We start from the raw sequence: 25008 nt of genomic DNA, 5'->3' as shown, positions 1-25008 counted from the left end.
CCTTGTTATGGACCCCTCAACCAAGGGGAATAGGTCCTTCCTATCCACTCTATCTAGACCTCTCATAATTTTATTCATTTCTATTAGGTCTCCCGTCAGCATCCTCTGTTCCAAAGAAAACAACCCTAGCCTATCCAATCTTGCCTCACAACTAAAATTCTCAGGCCAGGCAACATCCTCTTAACTCCTCTGTACCCTCTCTAGTGCAATCACATATTTCCTACACTGCAGTAACCACAACTGCACACCATATTCCAGCTGTGGCCTAACTAGTGTTTCATACAGTTCCAGCATAACCTCCCAGCTCTTACATTGTAGGCCTCAGCTAATAAAATAGAGTATCCCTTACGTCTTCTTGACCACCTTATCGACCTGTCCAGCCATCTTCAGGAATCTGTGTTAATTTAATCTAATATTTCACAGTCCTCCTCCCTGACTGCAATGTCTGTATCATGCCTCTGTTTTGTAAAAACAGCCGTAAAGTATAAAATAAGAGTGGGGAGGGGACACTGAGGGGTGATTACATGGTCTGGGAACTTTGGATGGGGTCAGGGTCCAAACACCACAAAATCCAGGAACAATGGAAGGCGGGTGGTGGGTTTTGGTCAATAGTGGGCCGGAATCTAAGAAGGTGTGCTGGGTGGGTGACTATTGGGAGCAGCACATGGGATCCAAAAATATGGGGTGGGGGAGAGGGAGCATCACAGGGTGGGAAGGATTGGGGAAGGTATCTGAGATTCTGAGAAGTCTTAGCATGAAAGATGCTGTTGGATGCGGAATGCTGAGGTCTGTCTGTATGTTTGGGGGAGAGAAACATGCAGTAAAATTAAGGCTGTCAATGACCCTAGAATATTTCCAACCCTGGAGGAGAAATTAGTTTGCGTAGCGGCACTACACAGACATATGTTGCTTTTCTGGGGACAGAAAGCACTACGGTTGTTACTTGCACGGCGTTCTTCATTGATATCAATGTCAAAGTAAGTGTGCATAGCACTGTTAGCTACGCCAATGAATTTCTTTACCCCCACATCAATGTTGTTAGCATACAGGGGATATTTTTCTGTGTGTGCTCCTGTGAGGATCCCATTAAAAGATGGGAAATCATGGGCAGTGCACTGTTAAATTTCCCATGTACACTATCAGCAGGCAAGCCTGGGAGCCCCAACTGGGAAAATGTAGTATGCTCAGAATACAGATTTTATGAATTTGTGCTATTAGCTTTGCTCAGAAGTGCATGTCAGGGTTTCAAGCATATCAGTTTGCTGAAGAAGCACATGAGGGAGAAAGGATTAGTAGGATGGGATTAGATAAAGGAGGGTAGGGGGAGGCTTATGCAGAGCATAAACTCCTGCATAGACCTGTTGGGCTAAATGGCCTGCTTCTGAGCTGTAATTAGTTTGTAACTTTGTTGTTTGTTCAGAAATCAGGTTGGGCCTCAAGTGCAGATTTACACTACACAAGTTTAAAATTGGTGTCAAGGGAGAATTACATCACACAAATGCTCCATCCGTAATGCATATTAACCCTCCAGAAAACTGCACTTCACTTGCTGACATTTAATAACTCATGAACCTTATCCCCCTATCCCTCAGACCCCTTCCACCCAAGACTCTGCATTAAAATGTTACAGCTACAAAGGTATTTCAAGGTGACATCCACTAAAAGAATGCAGCAGGTGTATTTTTCCATTTTCTTCAGTATCTGACTTCAATCTAGAAGATGGCATAGTTTGACTGGCAGTTTAATTTACAAATTACGCAAAGGAATCAGTCAGCGTTTCGCCCTCTCTGTTTTTTGATGGTCTGTGAATAAAGCTGCCATTCAATCCAGGGAGCTGTTTTCCTGAAGGAAATTGGACACTAAACAAAATTAAAAGTTCATGAAGTGAACTGCCTGTCATTCCAAGTCATCTTCTGTCATGGTTGCTATAAGCAGGTTTTGTGCATCAAATTCATATGAATAGCAATCAAATATGCCAGGAATTTCTGCCACAGTTTTCTCTAGTTCCTGCCATACCTTCTGCAGAATTCCAGAGAAATGGCAGGAACAGCAGTTTCTGCAAGATTTCCACGGTGTTTCTTCTGAAAGTATGGTAGGTTTGGTAGAACTCTACAAAAGTATACTCCATAATATGGTACTGAGCCAGTCAATACTAGGGACAAAAGAATCTACAAAAAGGTTTCAGTCTTCAATCAAGTGAATTTCACACAACTGCCTGCAATATTTCTGTGTCTATCTGAGTCTCCAAACCACAAAACTTACCCTTACAACAGGCAAGAGTCTCAGAACAAATGAAAGTAGCCACTTCTAGAAAAATCGTCAATGCCTCAGATTGACAATATATAGTTTAAAGATCTAGTGAGGGGTGAATATTAACTGTATTCTTGCTTTTCAAAAAAGATTTCCTGTTTGTTGATGATTATAATTTAATAATATTAGCCGACTTCCAGTGGCACTATTCTACAGCACAATTATAAGGGCTGTTTTTCCTGCACACAGGTAATGTTCAGCAGCAGTATTTGGCCAGCAGTGGCTGGGGCAGAAGTGGAGTGTCTACAATTCCTGGAGGCACTCATAAGGTAGAAAGGTCAGACCTTTAACGTACATGGAGGCGCACATTTGAAGGAGAGACCCAGGTGACAAGAATTTTGGATACGCCTCGGACCTTAAAGGCCTGACCTGCTTAAGGGTACACAAAGCAACGGGAGACAGAATTAGCCAAATTACTGCAGAATCCTTGTTTACAGGCCCTGAGGTTCCTGAAAAGGTTTGGCTCCTCCTCATAGTATACAGTCTTCAAAATTAAAGGTACCTGCTGATTTTATTAATAATACTTTACGCATCCTTTTCACTGAAGTCTTCCTTGGTGTGTGTGCCTTTCTTGCTTTTAAAATTTCATCCCTTGATAATTTGGGTCAGGCTACCACTGCATTTGTGGAGTGTTTATAGCCTGTAGAGGGACCATCCTGGGTTCAGGTCGAGAGAATCAAAGGCTATCTCGTACTCAGCATCATATTCTGGGAACGTAGCATATGGCACTGCACCCTCTTCTACTTTCTTGTCAGTGGGAATTCACGTAGAAGGAGTACTAGGGCAGGTAGGGATGTATTTGCAACACCACCATGGAAAATGTGGGTAGGTAAAAGGGCAGCACCATGGTTGCCACATACACTCAATGTTTATTAATAAATCACTATTAGAACTTGTTCATTGTCATATTTGTGTTTTTCTTAAATGCAAATGATTAGGAAAAACAAGTCTGGGTGTGTACACAAGATTCGAGTGGATGAATTCACTTTAAATTGATTGTGGGATAGATTATCAATAGGATCTATTATGTGGAAAGGTGCCTTAATTTGTGAGTGATGCAGTTGGTTGTGCCTCTTGAGATGGCTAGGCATTTATATTTATCAGCAATTAAAGGGGTTTGCAATTGCTATTACTCACCTACTCCAAAATAAGCTTTTCCAAAAAATAGAAGGGAAACCTCTGTCTGAAATGCGATATCCATTAATGAGTGCAAGTGTCACAGTGCAGGAAGCAGTTACAAACTGCACTATGACAAAACTTTCTTGGCTACATGTTCAATAACCAATAAGTGACTTAATATAAGCAATTAATCTTATTTGTCTCATGGTTGTGTTGCTAAGCTGCTGGAGTTTGTTCTTTTTTTATTCATTCACAGGATGTGGGCTTGGCTAGCTGGGCCAGCATTTATTGCCCATCCCTAGTTGCCCTTGAGAAGGTGGTGGTGAGCTGCTGCAGTCCATGTGGTGTAAGTACACCCACAGTGCTGTCAGGAAGGGGGTTCCAGGATTTTGACAGTGAAGGAACAGTGATATATTTCCAAGTCAGGATGGTGAGAAACTTGGAGAGGAACTTCCAGGTGGTGGTGTTCCCATCTGTCTGCTGCCCTTGTCCTTCTAGATGGTAGTGGTCGTGGGTTTGGAAGATCCTGTCGAAGGAGCCTTGGTGAATTCCTGCAGTGCATCTTGTAGATGGTACACACTGCTGCTACTGTGTGTCGGTGGTGGAGGGAGTGAATGTTTGTGGAAGGGGTGCCAATCAAGCAGGCTGCTTTGTCCTGGATGGTGTCAAGCTTCTTCAGTGTTGTGGAAGCTGCATCCATCCAGGCAAGTGGGGGAGTATTCCATTGCACTCCTGACTTGTGTCTTGTAGATGGTGGACAGGCTTTGGGGAGTCAGGAGGTAAGTTCCTCATCGCAGGATTCGTAGCCTGTGACCTGCTCTTGTAGCCACAGTATTTATATGGCTAGTCCAGTTCAGTTTCTGGTCAATGGTAACCCATGTTTTGATAGGTCCCTTTTCTTCTGTCTGGCTGTTACCCTCTGAATTATTTTTTTTTCCCCAATGTCCACAATTTTAGGAATAACGTGATTTCATTGGGATCTTATATTTTTTCATTTTATTTTTAAAAATTATTTATCTTCTATTTTCCTCAAGTCCTCACTCAACACCTTTCATCAAAGCTGCCACACTTTTCAGTCCCACATGCAGGATCCTTCAATAACACAGAAAGGATACCAAAATGTCTCCTGTGACAGCAACATTGAGTGGGAACAGCAATACAGTGACCAAGGCAGAGAATGTAGCAGCAAGGTGACTGCACCAATCTGGGAAGATAGTAGAAGGTAGCAGGCTGGTAGATGAGAGTGGATGATTGGGATGGATATTAAGTAAGCTTTGAGACAACGCATGAAAAGAGGCTGACAAATGGGAGGAGCTGAAGCTGGCATTAGACAGAAACAGAGTATGCTGGTGTGACGCACATTAAGTGCAGGAAAGAAAGTTTGGATATAACATATCAAAAACCTTTGACACATGTACATCAAATATTATCCTCAAATTGACTGCAGTCCAAAACAGACAACACTAAATATCAATAATCTAATTTGTAACTTCTCTACTCTTAACTCTTGGTCCTATTGTCATCTTGGTATCAGACGCTATATGACCTCCTAAGCCTCCAGTATGGCAGGCAGGAAGCACATGCTCATTACAAGTTGGAGGCCACCATATTAGAATAGGTAAAAAAAACAGGCATTAAGTCCTTTGCATGTGCAAATAAGGAACCTAACATCTGGTTGTGACCCCCTATATCGAGTTGCCCTGGGGAAGCCAGCCTCAACCCTTCAATCATCACCACCATTTACTCTCCCAATCCTGAATACCGATGCCCCTCCAAATGCCCAGATCTGGATTTTCGCCTCAAACGGCTGCTTTTGATGACTTCCATTATGGACGCTACTGGCATTGCAGCCACCTGATATCTGAACCCTCTTCCCCAGCGAATGACCTAGGGATGCCCATTAGGCGTCCACAGTTCACCAATTAATTGATAATGAGGCCTGAGGCCAAAAACTGCACACACCTTGGGTTTATCCATTAGGTGCAGGGATTGTCCCCATTTTTGAGTGTATCCAAATTTCTAGTCCATTGTGTAATATTTCCTTACTAGTTACGTCAGAAGGAATGATTTTTAATATATCTGCTGTCCTCTGTAGGCTGTTTGTGGCATATCACCTGGATTTGCAAACATTTCCCCAAGCTGACTTTATGCCGAATTTTTCCCCACTTGATTCTTCCTCCTGTGCTGAAGGCTGTAATAAGCTTCTGTGGTTTGTGGCAGCCCTGTGTACTTTACCCAAAAGTCTCTCTTCATGAGCTAAATGTGGGCAAATATCTGGCTGTGGGGAATATCACAATAACATAAAACCTGGAGGAGCAAATAAACAAACTTGTAAGGAATGACCTAGCTTTAAATTATTACTGTTATGTTTGAAATATCTGGGCAAAAATGTACTTTATGCACAGTGTTGCTGAATTAAAAGGAAGGTCAAACAGACCAGAGGTGCAGAGAATAAAGATTCAATTTTGTATCTTGAATTTCTAAATTAGAGGCAATTGTCCTTTATCAGAAATTGGGATTTAAAGTTATTGATAATTTTTCTCTATCTCCACATTTGCAAATTTGGAGAACCTCATTGATACACTTACATACCTGCTGTCTAAAAGATCATTAGGGAAAAGTTTTATTAGGCTGGATATCAGGATTAGGAATCGTAATGAATGATTACCCTCTGTCTGGTCCTGTTGAGGTAGGCAGCACACAAACTTTGTGCTGCTTTGTTCATCTACATGATTGCAGTGAGCAGCCCAGTACAAAATGTTCTCTGCATAATCAGTAGGGGACTCAGGTGCATGCTTGTGTGGCTAGCACAATGAACAGCAAGCATGGACCTCTTAAAGGCAGTCTTCCCTCTTAAAGGATAACTGCACTCATGCTACAGGAGCTGCTTGAACAGTCTCAGGAAGTCTTTGGTGGGAGGTACAGGACAGCAAATGGAGCAATTGGATAGAGAAAGGATTCTGAGGTTTTTTGGATGCGGCACTGGAGACCATAATGCTGGGGGCCGAAAGGAGAGAAACTAAGGGCTGGATTTTATGGGGTGCCATAGTCCCCGCACCCCTTGCTAAAATGTCAGTAGGCAGCCTGCCCACGGGAAGAACAGTTGTCCTGCTGTCATTCAACAGTGAGTTGGGGCTCAGGGACAGGAAGTCTCGCCTCTTGCCAGCTAATCAGATGACTGGAAAGATACCTTAATTGGCCACTTAAATGGCTAAAATAAAAACAAAAAATGCTGGAAAAACTCAGCAGGTCTGGCAGCATCCGTGGAGAGAGAAACAGAAGTCATACGGACTCGAAACGTTAACCTACAGACCTGCTGAGTTTTTCCAGCATTTTTTATTTTTATTTCAGATTTCCAGCATCTGCAGTATTTTACTTTCACAAGTGGTTAAATTGGGCTTCCACAGGCGGGAGCAGTGACCACTGCTGGGACTACAGGCAATCCCCAATGGAGATCGTCACTGGAATGGACATCAAGGGAATTGGGGGGGGGCGGATTTTGCTGGGGTCAGGCTGGCAGGCTTTGGTGAGGGGATGTGGGTTTGAGAGGCTGCGGGAAGCGAAGTATGATCTTGGACGGGTGCCTCCGAAGGACACAGGGATGGGCAAAAGGAGATCTTTCCCCCCTTGCCTGACACCAGCCCACGCAGCTAAACATGCTAGACTGCCCGCTTAGCATGGGCCACCTCCTGCCTTGCATAAAATAGTGGAGGGGACCATTAGGGGGCCATTAATTGGCAGGTAGGTGGCGGGAAGGCCATGCCTCAGTCTTCAAATGCCCTGACAGGGGAGTGCAAAGCCTAGCTCCATGTTTCCACAGGGGACTAGAAGGCCCTCAAGGCACATCCTGAGAAGGGAATGGGAGCATGTGGTTAACAAGGTCAATTCCCAGACTCTGGCTTTGAGGACCTGGCTGCAGCACTGGTAAAAGTTTAATAACCTCAAATAGTGTTCAAGGTCAGTGAATGCAAGTTCAAAGGACATATCCTACCCATCATCTCACAAAATAACACTGCAATGGTACCTGGGGTTGCCATCTCATGAGAATGGAATCTGAGAGAGAAAAGGTCATTCTTTCTCCTCCCGAGGTGGCCTCCAAGAGCCTGGTGGCAAGGGTTGCACCCTCACGATAGCAAGGTTGCGGAGGACACAGCACACTACCACAAATTTGGAGACATGCTCTAGTGAGTATGGGAGAAGACTTCCAGATCAGTCCAGGCAATGGAATCATTGTTTCAGGACGCCAATAATTTGCTGCATGATGTTCCAGTTGCCTGCATGGGTCTCCGTGTCGATACACTGTCCTCGAGTGGCTGGGTCGCAGAGAGGAGTCTTGAGCCAGGTGTAGAGCGGATACCCTTGTCACACCGCAGCCAGTCTCTGGTTCTTCAAACTGGACCAATGGTGACTAGCGCAGGATGAATGTAACCTGCTGCTGCCAGGAAGCGGGCATTCTCCAAATGGATCTTCCGGGCATGGTTGCACACCAACTGGACACTAATGGAGTGGTAGTGGAGTGCAGTTGTGATACATCTCCCCATTAACATTTGGAGCCTGCAGAACCTCATACTTGCAGTCAATTGCACCCTACACCATTGAGAACCCTGTTAACCCAGCAAAGCCATTTGCTCATTCCTGCTTCTCTGCGGTAAGTGTAGAGTAAAGGGTTAACATCAGAAGCATACATGATGCTGATGTAATAATGATGTCAGATCACACATGACCGAAAAGTAAGAGAGATCTGGAAGAGGAGGTGTTCTAACCTCATATGGAGGTCTAAATGTGTAACTACTTGCTGTAAATAAACAGTAATAGTTAAAGAGACTACGGATCCGAGCAGCATACTTCTGGGAGACAAGATAATCACCAAAACCCTGTCTAAATCCCTACCACACAATGAAACAGTAAGTGAGAAGATGATGAAGTCCCCTCTCCTACTGTATGGGACCTCTGTCACCTCCCTGATGCAGCGATTGGTAGTGAACTATGAGAGTTTCCTGATGTCACCTGCTCCCCCCAGAAGGATCCGCTGATGTAAAGGTTTAGGTCAATGATGAACTTAATGGCTACTGGCGGTGCCCTGCAGATCAGGTTGTGCCTCCTTGGTGAAATGCAGGTGCCTCACACTCCTGGCTGAGGTGGAGGTAGGAGAAGTGCTATTAGTGGATAGGACCTCCTCTTTCTGTACACAGATTCCCATCTCTGCTGCCTGTGCTTCATTCCCAAGTCATGTTGTAGCCCAAGGGGAACTGCAACTATAGACCCATTACTGAAGCACACTTCTCCTGATAGGCCTTCCAACTCTTCTGACCTACCTTGTAAAACCAAATATTTTTCAAAACTCCTCCAATAATATTCAATGCAGTAATTTCACTAACTCCATACCAGGAAAGAAAAGTCAAAAAACACCTCAATTGAGGGCTGTATGATTAGTCCTGTAAATAGCATCCAATGGATGGGGGGGGAAGGTTGTAGGGGGGGGGTTGGTCCCTTGTGTTGCTGAACACATGCTGATCTAAGAGAGCACATTCCAAATGACAGATATTGCACCAAATCAATGTTAGAGGCTATTAATGTCACAATCTGCTCACTCTGCATGCTTGTGGTGTGTGCATACATGGCATGCTTGTGCTAGTGGCAAGGTGCAATGTGTGGGCCATGTCAGGTGTGGCTGGAAGCGTCCCAGCTGCCATTTTATAAATTTTGGGCTTTAGTAGCACCAGCAGCATTATGGAGCCAAATTTTGCAGCCCAAATGTAACAACATACAAACTCAAGATATAAACTTTCAAAGGGAAAGCAAAGAGGGGCAAATGTTGCGGCCACAAAGTAGGAAAACAAAGAGGCATTGGATATCTAATGTGGAAGAACTCTTATGATAATGCTTTCCTGATCTATATTCTGGTCCACTTTCACAAGATAAAAGCAAAAAACTGCGGATGCTGGAAATCCAAAACAAAAACACAAATACCTGGAAAAACTCAGCAGGTCTGACAGCATCTGTGGAGAGGAGCACAGTTAACGTTTCGAGTCCAAATGACCCTTCAACAGAACTAAGTAAAAATGGAAAAGAGGTGAAATATAAGTTGATTTGGGGCGGGGGGGGGGGGGGGGGGGAGGTGGGACAAGAAGAGCTGGATAGAGGGCCAGTGATAGGTGGAGATTGCCAAAAGATGTCACAGACAAAAGGACAAAGAGGTGTTGAAGGTGGTGACGTTATCTAAGGAATGTGCTAATTAAGGGTAGAAAGCAGGACAAGCAAGGTACAGATAGCCCTAGTGGGGTGGGGGGAAGGGATCGAAATAGGCTAAAAGGTAGAGATAAAACAATGGATGGAAATACACTTAAAAATAATGGAAGTAGGTGGGAAAAGAAAAATCTATATAAATTATTGGAAAAAACAAAAAGGAGAGGGAAAATCAGAAAGGGGGTGAGGATGGAGGAGAGAGTTCATGATCTGAAATTGTTGAACTCAATATTCAGTCCGGAAGGCTATAAAGTGCCTAGTCGGAAGATGAGGTGCTGTTCCTCCAGTTTGCGTTGAGCTTCACTGGAACAATGCAGCAAGCCAAGGACGGACATGTGGGCATGAGAGCAGGGTGGAGTGTTGAAATGGCAAGCGACAGGGAGGTCTGGGTAATGCTTGCGGACAGACAGAAGGTGTTCTGCAAAGCGGTCACCCAGTCTGTGTTTGGTCTCTCCAATGTAGAGGAAACCGCATTGGGAGCAACGAATGCAGTAGACTAAGTTGAGGGAAGTGCAAGTGAAATGCTGCTTCACTTGAAAGGAGTGTTTGGGCCCTTGGACGGTGAGGAGAGGGGAAGTAAAGGGGCAGGTGTTGCACCTTCTGCGGTTGCATGAGAAGGTGCCGTGGGAGGGGTTTGAAGTGTAGGGGGTGATGGAGGAGTGGACCAGGGTGTCCACACTTTCACAAGAGGTTGAGTGAACAAGAATCAGTGAGGCGGTGTGGATTAAAGGTCTGCAAATGTTAAATTGGTTTAAGGAAACTGATCAGATTATTAATTATTTTGTTGCAGGGCTAGAGAACATTAATTTGAGAAGGGTTATTATCTAGTCTGAGCTGAATTTCTGTATTTTATTATATTAAAAGAAAAACTAATCAAAATTCAAATGTCACGGTCAAATGACATCATTTGGAACAAACATTCTGAGCCCTGTGGAAGATGCTGGGGAAAGCTAACGGCTGATGGATTTAGGGCCGGAAGTGGCCCAGCAACGTAACTTTATTTTTTTACAATTAGAATGGTTTCCTTGTCAACCTGGAGGAGCTACAGATCTCCACCAGGTCCCACAAGGACACTTTGGGCTTCCTATGCCCCAGCTTCCCTTGCTATTACTTCCAACTTCCTGAAGACTTGCCTGAATGTTGCCTTGCGGAATGGGGACCATTTCCTGAGGTTTCTGGCTGTGCTTCCAGATGCCTGAAACCTCGCTCCTGTCTGCTAACAATCTTGTCATTCCCACTTGGTCCTGGAATATGGGCTGGAACTTTAAGCAGGAAGCAGAAGTTCTGCAGCCGAAGTTGAAAGCAGGAGGAGAGCCTGCTTCAGCCAGCAGCTGTGGGTCAGCATACTGCCACCTGATTAGGAGGAAGTGTTGCTAGCGGTGGTCATTGTTGGGGCTGCACCTGCAGAATGAGGGTGCATCGATGGTTGGGGACCCTCGATTGGCCACTCATGTGGCTAAATTGGGCTCCCACAGGCAGCCGATCATACTCACCACTGGCAAAATGGCATGGTGGTGAGATGTCGGGCAAGCCACCAGACGCCTTCCAGGTCATTCTGCCAGCCTTCCCGCCTCCTAACCCACAAAGCGCTGGGTATTAGAGAACAAAAGCACAGACAGCATTTCGGTGATATCATTGATGAGATGTAGAAAGATGATATTGAAGAGATGGAAAGAAGTAGATAATGAATATGGAGTTTGAAACTTGGCTTATGGCAAAGATTTGGGTGGTGAGGGGACTGAGGCTACAGGAGGTTAGTCTTATACCTGGCTTAGGCAGAAGAGAAAGGGGAGGAAGAGGAAGAGGCAGTGGCTGAAGCTGCTGTTGGGTAGTCTTCAAGACAAAAAATCTGCATAAACTCCTCACCTTTAGCATCACCCTACAGATCATATACCAGAGTTCATGAATCACAGATTGAACACTGTTATTTTGGACACCCATTATAAAAAGGATATTAGAGCTAATAAAAATGAATGCATTGATTTAAAAGGAGAATACTAGAAATAAGAGGATTTAGTTACTGCAAGATTGTATTCATTGGAGAAGAGAAGTTTAAGAGCGGATCTCATACAAGTTTCAACATTTCAAAGGTGCTTGAAAGTGTAAATAATAAGACTATTTTCACTGGTTTGTAGATTGGTAGGTAGCAAGGGAATATAAACTTCATAGTTAGGGAGGCAAGGACTTCAAATCTAATTATTATAATAAATATATATTACATCCTGATATATAGGTAGTAAATACAATCAGTCAAGTTTAAGCTAGCAATAAGGAAAATCAACGAAGCTTGTAAAACATCAAAGGTTTCTATTCATCTTTTACCTCGTTGGTTATATAATAAAAACGTAGAGCACGGGTCTGGAGGCTAAACCTATAGTGTAAAATGGCTTACACAATTGATTGTTTTGAAAAAGAGAAACACTCACCTTTCACCTGTAATGGGATCAGTCATCCTCACTGTGAGATGCTCAATGACAGCATCATCAGGAACATCCAGAAAAAATACCCTTTGAAGAAACAGCAAATCAGAAACAGAAAATAAGTCATCTGGATTTGTGGAAGGTTTATAAATCAGAACCAGGATTAAAGCAATTAATCTGTACACTGGTCAAAGCAAGTCAACAGCCAATTGCATTGTAGAGGTATCCCAGAATAAACTCTAATTATAAATATGCATGCATCTGTCCCTTGAATGTCTTCTCTGTATCAACTGGAAAGAAGGATGATACCCACTAAAATTTTTCATTTCACTCTTCTCTTGAATTCCCATTAGGCAATGCTATAGTTGAGGGTCAGGCAGCTAAGGAAACGTGGATGTAAGCAATGAAACGGAGCCTTCTACAGATAATGAAAATCTTCAAATAATTTAGGAAAATAGCCTTAAAAAGAATCACGCTGAAATGTTTAAGGTAGGTACAATGCAGCTGATGACAAGAAGAAAGAAGGACGGTCACCTGATGGGGCTCTGGTGTACCGCAGGAAGGGGAAAATCACATATGTCTATTCAAAACTGTCTTAAAGACAGGTAACTTACCATATCTCCTGGGTGATCTCAAAATATACATGATTAAAGAATGCCATTGCATTCTTGTCAGACTGTATTAATGAATAATAATCTTATTGTTACCCAATTGTAAACAACAGTGTTTAAGGCATAATGTCTCGAAAACAAAAACAATTTGATTAAAATTTCTTTACAGGACCAAAAATGTGAAGCATAAAGTATGTATATAATTCTTAATCATGTACATAAAAGTGATCTAAATGGAACTGTAATAACTCATACCCTATAGCCATTTTGGAGAAGTCCAAATATATCATATTTGGTATTATTTGGTTGTTTCTTTCAGGCAGTTGGTGCATCGAGAAATGCTCAGATACCAGCTGTACTGGCCCTGTCTCAGAGATCGAGTTCCTCTAGCACAGCCCCCGCTGGCCATTTCTTGTTTAAGTCATAATTGATTGTGACAAATCTACCCCAGTTGTGAATAAAATCTCTCCAGGGGCAGAAGAGACACTGTATTTGGCTGCCATTAACTGCTAAATTAGCAAGTACTTCAAGCAAATTACAACATCAGATATAAAACTCATGAATCCAATTAAAAATAAAAGAAAAGAATAAAAAAGCGACCTGTTGCGAGAATCTAGCAATAACCCTTATGTATATTTTGGTGAATCACTGCACAAAATTGATTACATTTTTAACCGTTCATTATAAATTAATTTAGCAAAAAACATCAAGAGCACCCCAATATGTTCAAACTTCCCTGGAAGCTGGCAATCTCACATTCAACTGTGTAAATGTTCTAAAAGGTCCTGAATATTTTATGAATATTTGTCATAAAACAGAAATAATAACTACTGAGCAAAGCTATTAGTATTAATATTTATGCCGCCTATACTGAAATATTCATGGAACAGAGAAAGGGTTGTAAGATGAGAATTAATTTACATTGTGCTCTGTTTACCAACCAGCCTGATGTTTAGGCAGTTGACAAGCGCTGATATGATTCTGTCACTCAATTTCAGTGTCAGAGAGGAAGGCGGCTGTCAGCTTGAAGATTGGGTTTCTGACAACTGAAATCCTGAAAGATTTCCCCCTCCCTTTATTTTACATTTTATTTGTCCACTTTTTTTCCGCCTCAAGCAATGTACGCCACCCGTTCATCCGATCACCCTTCCAGCTGCTTAAATTAACGAATTAATGAGAGATACACTCTACACCAGCCCAAAATGTTTATTGGTGATTAAATTATAATGGGAGCTGTATAATTCATGAACCAATTAGTGGAAGTGTTAGCTGATTTGATGGGATGAGGAGGTACAAACTACATTAACTAATAGAGAGCTTGGGGCTGCTGCTGCCTACCACTCGGATTACGTGCCTAATTGCTTTACTTTATCTGCCTGTCACAGATAGCCATGCATATTTCATCATTCTCAAAGACTTCAATTGTTTACTTTCTTGTTGATCCTGTAACATGTAGAAGTTAAGCCAAGCTTTTGTGTAGTTAAAACCATCCGGAATTGAATCAGTTTTTGGCTGTGTGCGTAGAAGGCTGAAAGAGTAGCCCACTTATCTCTTTAGATCTACTTTGGAGCTCATTTTTCTTTAATTTCTTCTCCCATCATGCCTACTCACCTCCTCTTTCAGCTGGGAAATGCGTGGTAGTCTCCTCCAATCTCATTTTCTTTGTATATTTGTCAAGGAGAGTGACCATAAGCAGAAAATAGAACCTGTCCTCTTTGCATCCAGTGACATTTTCAATCATTTCCAGGTCCGCCAAACAAAGTTAGATGCAGCAAAAACAAAAATTACTGGAAAAACTCAGCAGGTCTGGCAGCATCTGTGGAGAGAATGAGTTAACCTTTCAAGTCCAGATGACTGGACGTTTCGAGTCCAGCTCTGAAGAAGAGTCATCTGGATTCGAAATGTTAACTCTTTCTCTCCACAGATGCTGTCAGGCCTGCTGAGTTTTTCCAACAAATTTTTGTTTTTGTTTCAGATTTCCAGCATCCGCAGTATTTTGCTTTTATCTCAAAGTTAGATGCAGTGTAGAGCACTCTACATACTGCTCCAGCATGTGATTTAACTCTCACCTCAGAAAATCAATTTCAACCCTCAATAACACATTTCCATTGCCCACACCACTTACCCTTACGGACTCTTTGAATGAGATTGCCCAATTAGAACTCAAATTTGGACAGTTTTATGTTATAGACTTGCACCCACTGGGAACTGATTGCTTGACAAAATTCATTTCTGTGAGGACCCTTTATGCTTGCCAGAGAGGGAAGAAACTTTCATCCCATCTGTCTGGACTGACCCACAGCTCCTTCCTCCACTGACATGAGGCATACTTGCTGTGGGGCAAAATTTATTTAATGCCATTTTTCTTCTGTGATGAGATATTTCACCTCTGCATTCCCCTTAGGATTCGGGTTGAGTGCTGACAGGATCCACTGCACATATGTGGATGAAGGATTCAAGTATCAGCCACAGAAATCATTATTAATCCTTGACAACAGCCAGGTAAAATGAATATCACAGCTACTCCATCACTTCTGAATCTACATAACCAGTTCTGGTTTAAAGGTGTTACCAGAATTGGCTTTCAGATTGTCAAGTATACAGCATACAGTCCTTCATTATAATCCATAATAGCTCATTGTTGCGTTTGTTATTATGCTATAAAACATATTTTGATCATTTAACAAGTGGTCTCCATGGCAAAAAACACCTCTAGACTTGAGGTTAAATCAGTCTTTGTTAATAGTGTCATGCCCTGGTAGTGATCCATTTGTTCCTACATAGTATTTTTTCTGCTGGTGGAACAGTCTTAATTTACCTTCAACCATCGAGTCACAGCACATAATGCTTGGCAAAGATGCAGTGAGAGAGAGAGAGGAACCCACAACCAACATTTCTCTGTCTAAAAGGACCAATTCTACTCTGATCAGTTTTATAGAAACAAAACACTCCTAGGGGACTTCACTGGCTAACACCAACACAATGTATCAACCCTATAATTTCAGGAATGAAATTGAGGCTCCATTTTGAGATCCTTCAAGTAAGAATATTATTTAGAGTATTCCTTAAACACATGGAAATAATAATCTACTTTCTGTTTTCAGTGCTTACCTTAAAGTGAGCTCCCTCTTAAACAACTAAGGATATTTTTCTGTTTCCTTTAAAAGCATTAACATAAAGCCTTTTTAGATCCCATCAGATCTCCTTTCCTCATTTATCAGCTTTTGTTCTTAAGCTACCAAACCTATGTTATGTGAACATGTAAAACTCCACAGATCGGTAACTAGGAAAAGGACTTCCACCTAGAAGAGGATTATTAAGCATCAAAACAATGGCATGGTTACTTTGTTTATTTGTGCTTAAATTTCTTTTTGCTCCTGTAGAATTTTCCAGAACAAATCAGGTTGATCTGATCCATCTAATTAACAATTATTTTGCTTTTCATGCAAATATTAGGAAATTTAGATGCCGTACAGAGGAGTGTGTGTAGATTATACATTGGTTTATTGTTGTCATGGCTCTAAATTACAGGTTAGGAATAGAAGCAAATGGAATCTGTAGTGGGAATTAATCACCACTTTAAACACTGTCACAGCATGTGTCACTGTGGAAATCAGTGACGTAAAGGTATAAACATTTTGAAGGTGTTTTCATCGTTACTTTGGTGATTTTATACTGTTTGCACAATGTGAGAAAAGACAGTAGTTTCTAAACATATCACAGGGGAGTACACATCAACAACCCAATTAGTAGTAGCACTTAAAATGCTGCTCCATTGACTTCCCAACATGCCTGTAGTCCAAATACATTGTCCAGTATACAATATACATGATTTATTTAATTATAGTCCACAACAAGCACATTATTGCTTTTTCAAATCATGCTGTATAACATATCTCGGCGTGTTTTCACATCAGTACCATGGAATATTATCTCTATTGCTTAAAAATAACTATAAGATATTTTTATAAATAATACAACAAATAACATTGTACTTCACTTTTACAAAATGTTTAGATTCATAGGAACAGATATATTTAAAGAAATTAACCACGTTAAAATTTGAAATCCGGTCCATATTTAACAGGCCTACTTTACAAGAGTCATTAATATGCATCAAAAGATGGAAGGTTGGTGGGGATCCTTCACTCTCCAAAAAGTCCACAGAATTGTTCAATATTTTAGTTCAGTTCAGCTCCTTCCTGTATATGAGTATCATTAAGCAGATTATGTTTATGAATGGCATCTGTGGGGTCTACAATATATCAATACCTCATGTGTCCGTTTAGTTACTAATATCAATGGTGATTGATTGAATTCTAAAATACGATCAACACTAAATCTCCTTGCAAGCCCCAAAAATCAAATCATACATTTCTCTGTATTATTTGATTGGTTTGAAATATTATCAAAGGGCTGGTTTAATGAGCAACCCTCAACTTACTGAATATTTTATTCTCCATCACCAAAGTGCAATAAAGCAAGTCTTAGGACTCATTCTTAGGACTGACATATAGCAATTGTTTAAGGTATACACCCTATTAGTTTAATTGAATTGACAAACAGTAGTCCGGTTGGAAATACATCAGGGCAATTGTCCTGAACTAATGCAGCTGAGGGCATCAAGATTTAGCTGTGTGCTCTCAAATATATTGGCTTATAATATTACATTTTGTGTGCAATTATATTGTTTTAATCTTCCCATTCTCCTGAATATTTTCAAAAGAAAGAAATGTTACTAGCTCTTGGGAAGCTTCACATGGTGAAAGTTTTTAAATTAGCAATATCTGCCAATCCAGGCACAGTTTATCAGATGAAATAGTACTAAAGATTAGTGCCTCATTTAACATTTTCTAAAATTATCAGCAATCATTTTGAACTTTACAAAATTATAGTGAGAGAAGTGAAGGCGGACAAAAATGAATGACCGACTTTACTCTGCATTGAAATGTGTGACAGGATCAGACATAACAGACTTTAGAGCGATTGGCAGAGATGCTCAGATTATTAATATTCTAACTATTGTTGGGGTTAACAGTCTTGACACATACAGCCAGTTTCAGTAAATTCTAATAGTTGCAGTCTCTTTTATTGTTACTTGTTGTTTTAATTAGAGTCCTCATTCTGTCCAATAGATATCAGTTTTGTTAATAGATATGAGCTTTTATTTACAGTTTTATAAATTCCCAGTTATCAATATTCACAAGCATATTTCAATGCATACCAGTTAGATGTTCAGTCCTCTACTGGAATATAGCAAAATCATAATACCTGACAATTGTAATAACATTTACACCTAACAATGTTTAACTTGCTGTTTAGTTGTTTTATTGGAAAATGGTTAAACAAGGCTTCTCTCAGGAAAACTACATCATATTAAAATAAAATCTTGTTACTGTCAGTTCATGTTGACAATCACATTTCTGCTTGACAGAAATGAAGAGGAAATAGTAGCACTTATAGTGCATGGCTTTAACCTAACCATTGTGACCAATGTTCCCTCTAAACCGAAAGTTCCCACGCAGGCCACGCACAAGTTGGCCCCTTTAAATTACTGTGCACAAATATGCAAAAAAAATTAAAGGGCCTGCACACACAAATAAATCGTCCGTGCAGTCCAACAAAAAGCTAGAGGGTATGTTGATTATGACCATCCTCAAACCCAATGGTTTATTCCTGTTTTTTTTTTACAATAGTACTTTTAAAAAATAGACATATTTATAAAGTGCCTTCAATTACCTCAGGCTGTCCCAAAGCCAATTAGGTACTTTGAAGTGTAGTCACTGTTGTAATTTTGCAGTGGCTCATTAGAAGACAGCTACCTTACTTCCCTTTTTAATTATGTTCTTTGCGACTTTAAATTACTCTAATCACATAGGCATGTGAGAAATAGAGGTAGATTTCCATCTTCACCTTTTAGGTGGTGATTGCCTTCCCTTTATAACTATGGGCAGAATTTTACGTCCTGGGGGTGGGCGTGTGCCTGATCTGATTGGGAGTAAAAGTGCGCAATGACGTCGAGCGAGCATCCTGACGTCATCGTGCACTTGCGCGATATTTCGGTCAGTGGGCACTTGCAAGAGTTGGCAGTGCACCCAATTAAGAGGCCTATTAAGGCCATTAATCAATTAATTTAATCCTATTTTTCACTGCCCTTCCAACCTTACGGTTGGGCGAATAGACCAGGTGGCCTTTGCGTTTTTGAGGAAACCTCATCCACAGGCGGGATGAGGTTTCCAACAGTAATTTTTTTTTAAAAATTGAAACTTCATTTTTTATATGTCCCCGTTCATGTGACTGAGCGTGGGGACGTTTCCCTTATTTATAAAATCTTTATTTTTCATTTTAAAATTCTTCCGCTCCTTGAGGCAGCTCTGTGTCTTCAGTGCACACTCCCCCACACATGTGCAAACTTCAGCGCTCACGCTCCTCCCGCCCCCACCTCGGCACCGTTGAGGGTCTCAGCGTGCGTTTCACACTGGCTGGCTGTTAATTGGTTGGAGCCGGATCTCGGGTGGCGGTTCATTTCACGGCTGTTCCTGAGCCCACCCGCTGCGCCTGCCTGATGAAAGGAAAATCCTGCCCTATGGAACTCACTGTCCAGAAAGAGAAATGTATCATCTGGTATGAGACATGTTTACATAATGCTAATGTCCAGACATCATTTTTGCATGACAGATGGAACGTAAAGAAAGCAGAGGGGCAAAGTTTAATGCTTATGGAGTATATAGGCAGGGAGTAGTTTAGGCATAGCCTGAGAGTACAGCATATTCAATGCTAAAGTAATGTTAAGGGTCTGTGTGCATTAACAAGACATGTCACAATGAAATTTTGCAATAAATAAGATCTATGTGCATATAGCTGAAGAAATGTCATAGAATCACAGAATGATACAGCACAGTAAGAGGCCATTCGATCTATTTTACCTGTGCTGGCCCTTTGTTAGAATTATCCAATTAATCCCACTCTGTTGCTCTTTCCTCATAGATCTGAATTTTTTTCTCCTTCAAGTCTTACCCAATTGTTACCATTGAATCTCTTTCAACCACCCTTTCATGCAGTACATTCCAGATTCGATCCAGACTGAGTATGGTAGCATAATGGTCATGTTACTGGATTAGTTCAAATCTCAACCAGGACAGTGGGGGAATTTAAATTCAGTTAATTAAATAAATCTAGAATAAAAAGCTAGCATCAGTAATAGTGATTATAAATGATTGGATTATTGTAAAAACCCAGCTGGTTCACTGATGCCCTTCTAGGTAGGAAATCTGCTCTCCTTACCTGGTCTGGCCAACATATGACTCATGACCGCAGTAATGTGGTTGACTCTTAACTGCCCTCTGGTGGCCTAATAAGCCACTCAGTTGTACCAAACCATGATGACAAAAGAACTGCAGCAGTTGAGGGTGGGCAGTTCACCACAGTAAATGCTAGTCTTGCCAGCAATCCCCACATCCTGTGATTGAATTTTAAAAATCACAACAACCTGCTGTGTGAAAAACATTTCCTCATTTTGCCTCTAGTTCTTTTACCAATCACTTTAAATCTGTGTCCTTAGAAGATGATACAGTATCATATGCAAAATGAAGCAAAGATCATGGGAGTCTGCACATGAAGATCTGAATGGAAAAATGACAACAGGCAGATAATTGAGGGAGTGGCGGAGGAATGAACACAATGCTGAACAAATGTGGTATTGATGGCCAACCTGGTTATGACAAGTAACTGACTAACTGGTTCAAGTCATAAGAGCGTACGAATTAGGAGCAGGAGTAGGCCGTTAACTCCCGTGAGCCTGCTCCACCATTCAATAATATCATGGCTGATCTGATTGTAGCCTCAACGTCATTATACTACTTACCCCCATACCCTTTGATTCTCTTGTTTGTTAAGAATCTATGTACATCTGCCTTAGAAATATTCAATGACCCAACCTCTACCACTCTCTGGGGAGGAGAGTTCCGCAGACTCATGACCCTATGGGGAAAAAAAATCTCATCTCTGTCTTAAATGGGAGACACTATTTTTAAATATTGTCCCCTGGTTCTACTCTCTCCCACAAAAGGAAACATCCTTTAAACATCCATTCTGTCAAGCCCCCTCAAGTTCTTATATGTTTCAATAAAATCACCTCTCATTTTTCTAAATTTCCAATGGATACAGGCTCAACACTGTCCAAGCTTTTCTCATATAAGGCCCTGATCCCAGGAATCAGTCAACTGAACATTCTCTGAACTGCTTCTAATGCAATTAAGTCCTTTCTTAAATAAGGAGACCAAAACTGTACACTGTACTCCAGGTGTGGTTTCACCAATGCCCTGTAAAACTGTAGCAAAACATCCCTACTTTTATATTTCCTTGCAATAAACAACAACATTCCATTTGCCTTCTTAATCACTTGCTGTTCCTGCATACTAACTTTTAGTGATTCATATACCAGGACACCCAGATCACTCTGTATCTCAGAATTCTGCAATCTCTTTCCATTTAGATAATATGTTGCTTTTCTATTCTTCCTGCCTAAGTGGACAAGTTCACATTTTCCCACATCATACTTCATCTGCCAAATTTTTGATCATTCACTGAACCTATCTCTATCCCTTTGCAGATTTCTTTGTCCTCTTCACAGCTTACTTTCTGACCTATCTTTGTGTCATCAGTAAATTTAACAACTATACATGTAGTCCCTTCATCCAAATCATTGATATAAATTGTAAATATTTGAGGCCCCAGCACTGATCCCTGTGGGACTTCACTTATTACATCCTTCCAACTTAAAAATGATCCATTTATGCCTATTCTCCATTTCCTGTCAGCTAACCAATCCTCTATCCATGCTAATGTGTTATCCCCTACACCATGAGGTCTTACTTTATCTAGTAACCATTGATATGGCACCTTATCAAATGCCTTCTGGAAATCTAAGTACACCACATCCACAGATTCCCCTTTATCCACATTGCTAGTTACTTCCTCAAAGAACTCTAATAAATTAGTCAAACACGATTCCCTTTCACAAAACCATGTTGACTCTGTCTGGTTGCATTGAGATTTTCTAAGTGCCCTGCTATAACCTCCTTAATAATAGATTCTAGCATTTTCCCTGTGACAGATGTTAAGTTAATTGGCCTGTAGTTTCCTGATTTCTGTCTGCTTCCTTTCTTGAATAGAGGAGTTACATTCATTTTTTTCCAACCTGATGGGACTTTTCCAGGGAATTTTGGAAAATTAAAACCAATGCATCTACTATCTCAGCAGCCACTTTTTAAAAAAACCCTAGGGTGAAGTCCATCTGGACCTAGAGATTTGTCAGCTTTTAGTTCTACTAATTTTCTCAGCACCCTTTTCCTGGTGATTCTAATTGTTTTAAGTTCCTCCCTCCCTCTTGATTCACAATTATTTTTGGGATATTATTTGTATCCTCTACTGTGAAGACAGATGCAAAATATCTGTTCAATTCACCCACCATTTCCTTATCTTCCATTATTAATTCCCCCAACTTGCTCTCTAGAGGACAAATGTTCACTTTACTTACTCTTTTCCTTTTTAAATACCTGTAGAAACTCTTACTATATGTTTTTATATTTCTATCTAGCTTTCTCTCATACTCCAATTTCTCCCTCCTTATTATTCTTTTATTCATTCATTGCTGTTTTTTATATTCTGTCCAATCTTCTGACTTACCACTAATCTTCACAGAATTGTACACTTTCTCTTTCAATTTGATGCTATCTTTAATTTCCTTAGTTAGTCATGGCTGGTGCAGCCTTCCCCTAGAGTCTTTCTTTCTCACTGAAACATATCTTTGCTGTGTATTATGAAATATCTCCTTAAATATCTGCCACTACATCTTTACTGACCTATCCCTTAACATAATTTTCCAGTTCACTTTAGCCAGCTCTGTCTTCATACCCTCATAATAATCCTTATTTAAGTTTAAAACACTGGTCTTAGACCCAATCTTCTCTCCCTCAAACGAAATGCAAAATTCAATCATGTTATAATCAATGCTACCTAGGGCTCCTTTACTATGAGGGAACACTGAAAAATTAAATCACCAACAAGGTTCTCACACTGCACACTGTAAACTAGGACCAGAGAAATATCTGAAGCAAAAGAACATTCCTTAGTTCAATAAGACCCTTAAATAAACTAAAGGGGAAAAAATTGATGCAGATTTTCATCTTTACAGCTCTAAACAGAAAGGAAAATTTAGCAGAGCAGATTGTACCACCGTAACAGATTCTGCCGATTTTCCTTCAATTTGAATTAGTGAAAGGAAAACTGATGGATTAAGTAAAAGGTAAAAATGAAAATCTACCCCATTTTAAAAAATATTGCATGTACTCCTCAGCCTAATATTATGCATGATTAGTATAATTAATACTTTTGGAACAGCCTGCATTTGCTAAACAATTCCTGTACATCCAGACACTGTCCTAGATGGAATTCCTAAATATACGTGTTATGTCAATAAGACATGAAAAGAAATCCAAAAGTGTATTACCAAAACTTTATTTTTTTTTGCTATTTTTAAAATGGACATCTGCTGAACCACAAAATAGCTGCTACAAGTCACATGACCACAGGATTGGCCCTTTGTTCTGGAAGCTACCAACAGGAGTTACAAGAACAAAATAATCCTCCTCTTATCATCATGGAATATCACACCCAATTATATAAGGGCATTGTAATCACAAAACCAGGGGACTCTCAGATAAAAACTTGTTATTCCTGCAGGGTTGTTCACAGACCCATCTCATACCTGGGACTGTACAGGTCCATTTCAATAGGGGACCGTTGAGGGGACAATGGACATCATTTTGCATCATGATTAACTTACTCCTCTAGTGGAGTCAGAGGGTCTGACTAGACAATGGCTTCCCAACACAAGAACCTCACTCAATATGGATGGTACCTCTTTCAAAAGCTAATGGCTGGGACATTATTAGTCCTGAAACCAAAGCCAGTTCCAGACAATAGATAAATATCCCTTTTGACATCATTATGAAGAAAGAAGGTCACATGACTCAAGTGACCATTTTGAAATCTCTACATTCCTTTGAGAACTGAGAAACCCTCAGACTGCTGCTTCAACACCAACCAGAACAAACTCCATCAGCTCCTGGCTGAGCAAGAAGCCGGCCAACATCTCTCAGCTGCTCAAAGCCTGTTTGATATTAAAAGTCTCTGCCAAGCAATCTAAGCACAGAAAATCCATTGGACTGCAATGTCATTAGTTTCAAGGATTTTCATGTTGTTATCTCCAACCAGAAACTCATCTGGAGTAAACTCTACCATGAATAAAACACCCTCTGGACTTTGACTTCTCGATCTCTGGAAAGCACGTGAAGTAATATTCATTTCTGTGTTGTTTTAATTGTTGTTGTTGCCCATAGTTGTAAATCTTCCTCTTTTCTATTCCCCCCTACTGTACAGTGTGTGTGTGTGTGTCTGAGGTTGTGAACACTCCCCTCCACCACTCACCCCTGGGTTTGAATGTGAACAAACTAACCTTCTGAGTTAATCATAATGCAAGTTTGCTGCGTGTTATTAGTAAATTGGATCACAAAAACTGAGGGTTTGGGGAAACATGCCACAGCCTACTTTAAAAATAATTCAGAAACACCTCTGCTTACAGATAGATGGGGACAGGAAAAAGAAGTTCAGTTTCTCTCTCTCCTGTCTGTAACATATGAAATCAATCTCAATTACTTAAGTGTGGCACTTCATGGATGTTAACAAACGCAGAAATATGCTACATAACAACAAAGCAACAAAATTTTCTAAAGGCCAACAGTTTATAACAATTAGAGTATGCCAGAGAAATGACATCCACATTAAGTGATTCCACAAATACAGCATTGTCTGTTTTATACCTATTCAACAGTCATAATGCATAATAGTTGACAAAAATGCTGAACTTCACAAAACAAAAAAAAAGCAATTAATTTCTATTTGTCCAGTTTTGAAAATTTATATTTATATTTGGGATTTTCTTGGCTATACTCATCAGTCAAATAATAAACTAAAATTCAACGATAGTTGGCTTTATTGATTCTACTCAAGCCTAGGGTTTCCTCTGGAGAGACTGCTTTTGGAAAATTCTTTTTAAGAATGTTGTATTGAATGAAGCCTTAAGCTTATCAAGGCATTATATAGTATACACGTACATCACTTTGGTGCATTCATGTGATGCAAACTAATTAGTTTAATATTTGATGTGAAGCACACAAAGTCAGTGTAGCAAATCTATCACTACTCTAGACATTTTGCAACATATTCTATGCTGACTGAGC

The 25008-nt window shown here is 40.6% G+C and overlaps 1 protein-coding gene across 2 annotated transcripts in view; it reads right to left on the bottom strand.

Annotated features, from left to right (window-relative positions):
• ak8 (adenylate kinase 8) overlaps nucleotides 1-25008 on the bottom strand; it is a 135448-nt gene that overhangs the window by 8955 nt on the left and 101485 nt on the right. For both annotated transcript variants that reach the window (XM_078549986.1, XM_078549987.1), the window contains one exon: nucleotides 12102-12182. In XM_078549986.1, the coding sequence (XP_078406112.1) occupies nucleotides 12102-12182 (81 nt within the window). The remainder of the gene's footprint in view (nucleotides 1-12101; nucleotides 12183-25008) is intronic.

The sequence above is a fragment of the Cetorhinus maximus genome, chromosome 10 (genome assembly GCF_964194155.1).
Source record: "Cetorhinus maximus chromosome 10, sCetMax3.hap1.1, whole genome shotgun sequence".
Taxonomy (NCBI): domain Eukaryota; kingdom Metazoa; phylum Chordata; class Chondrichthyes; order Lamniformes; family Cetorhinidae; genus Cetorhinus; species Cetorhinus maximus.
This window is presented reverse-complemented; position numbering and strand designations above follow the sequence as displayed.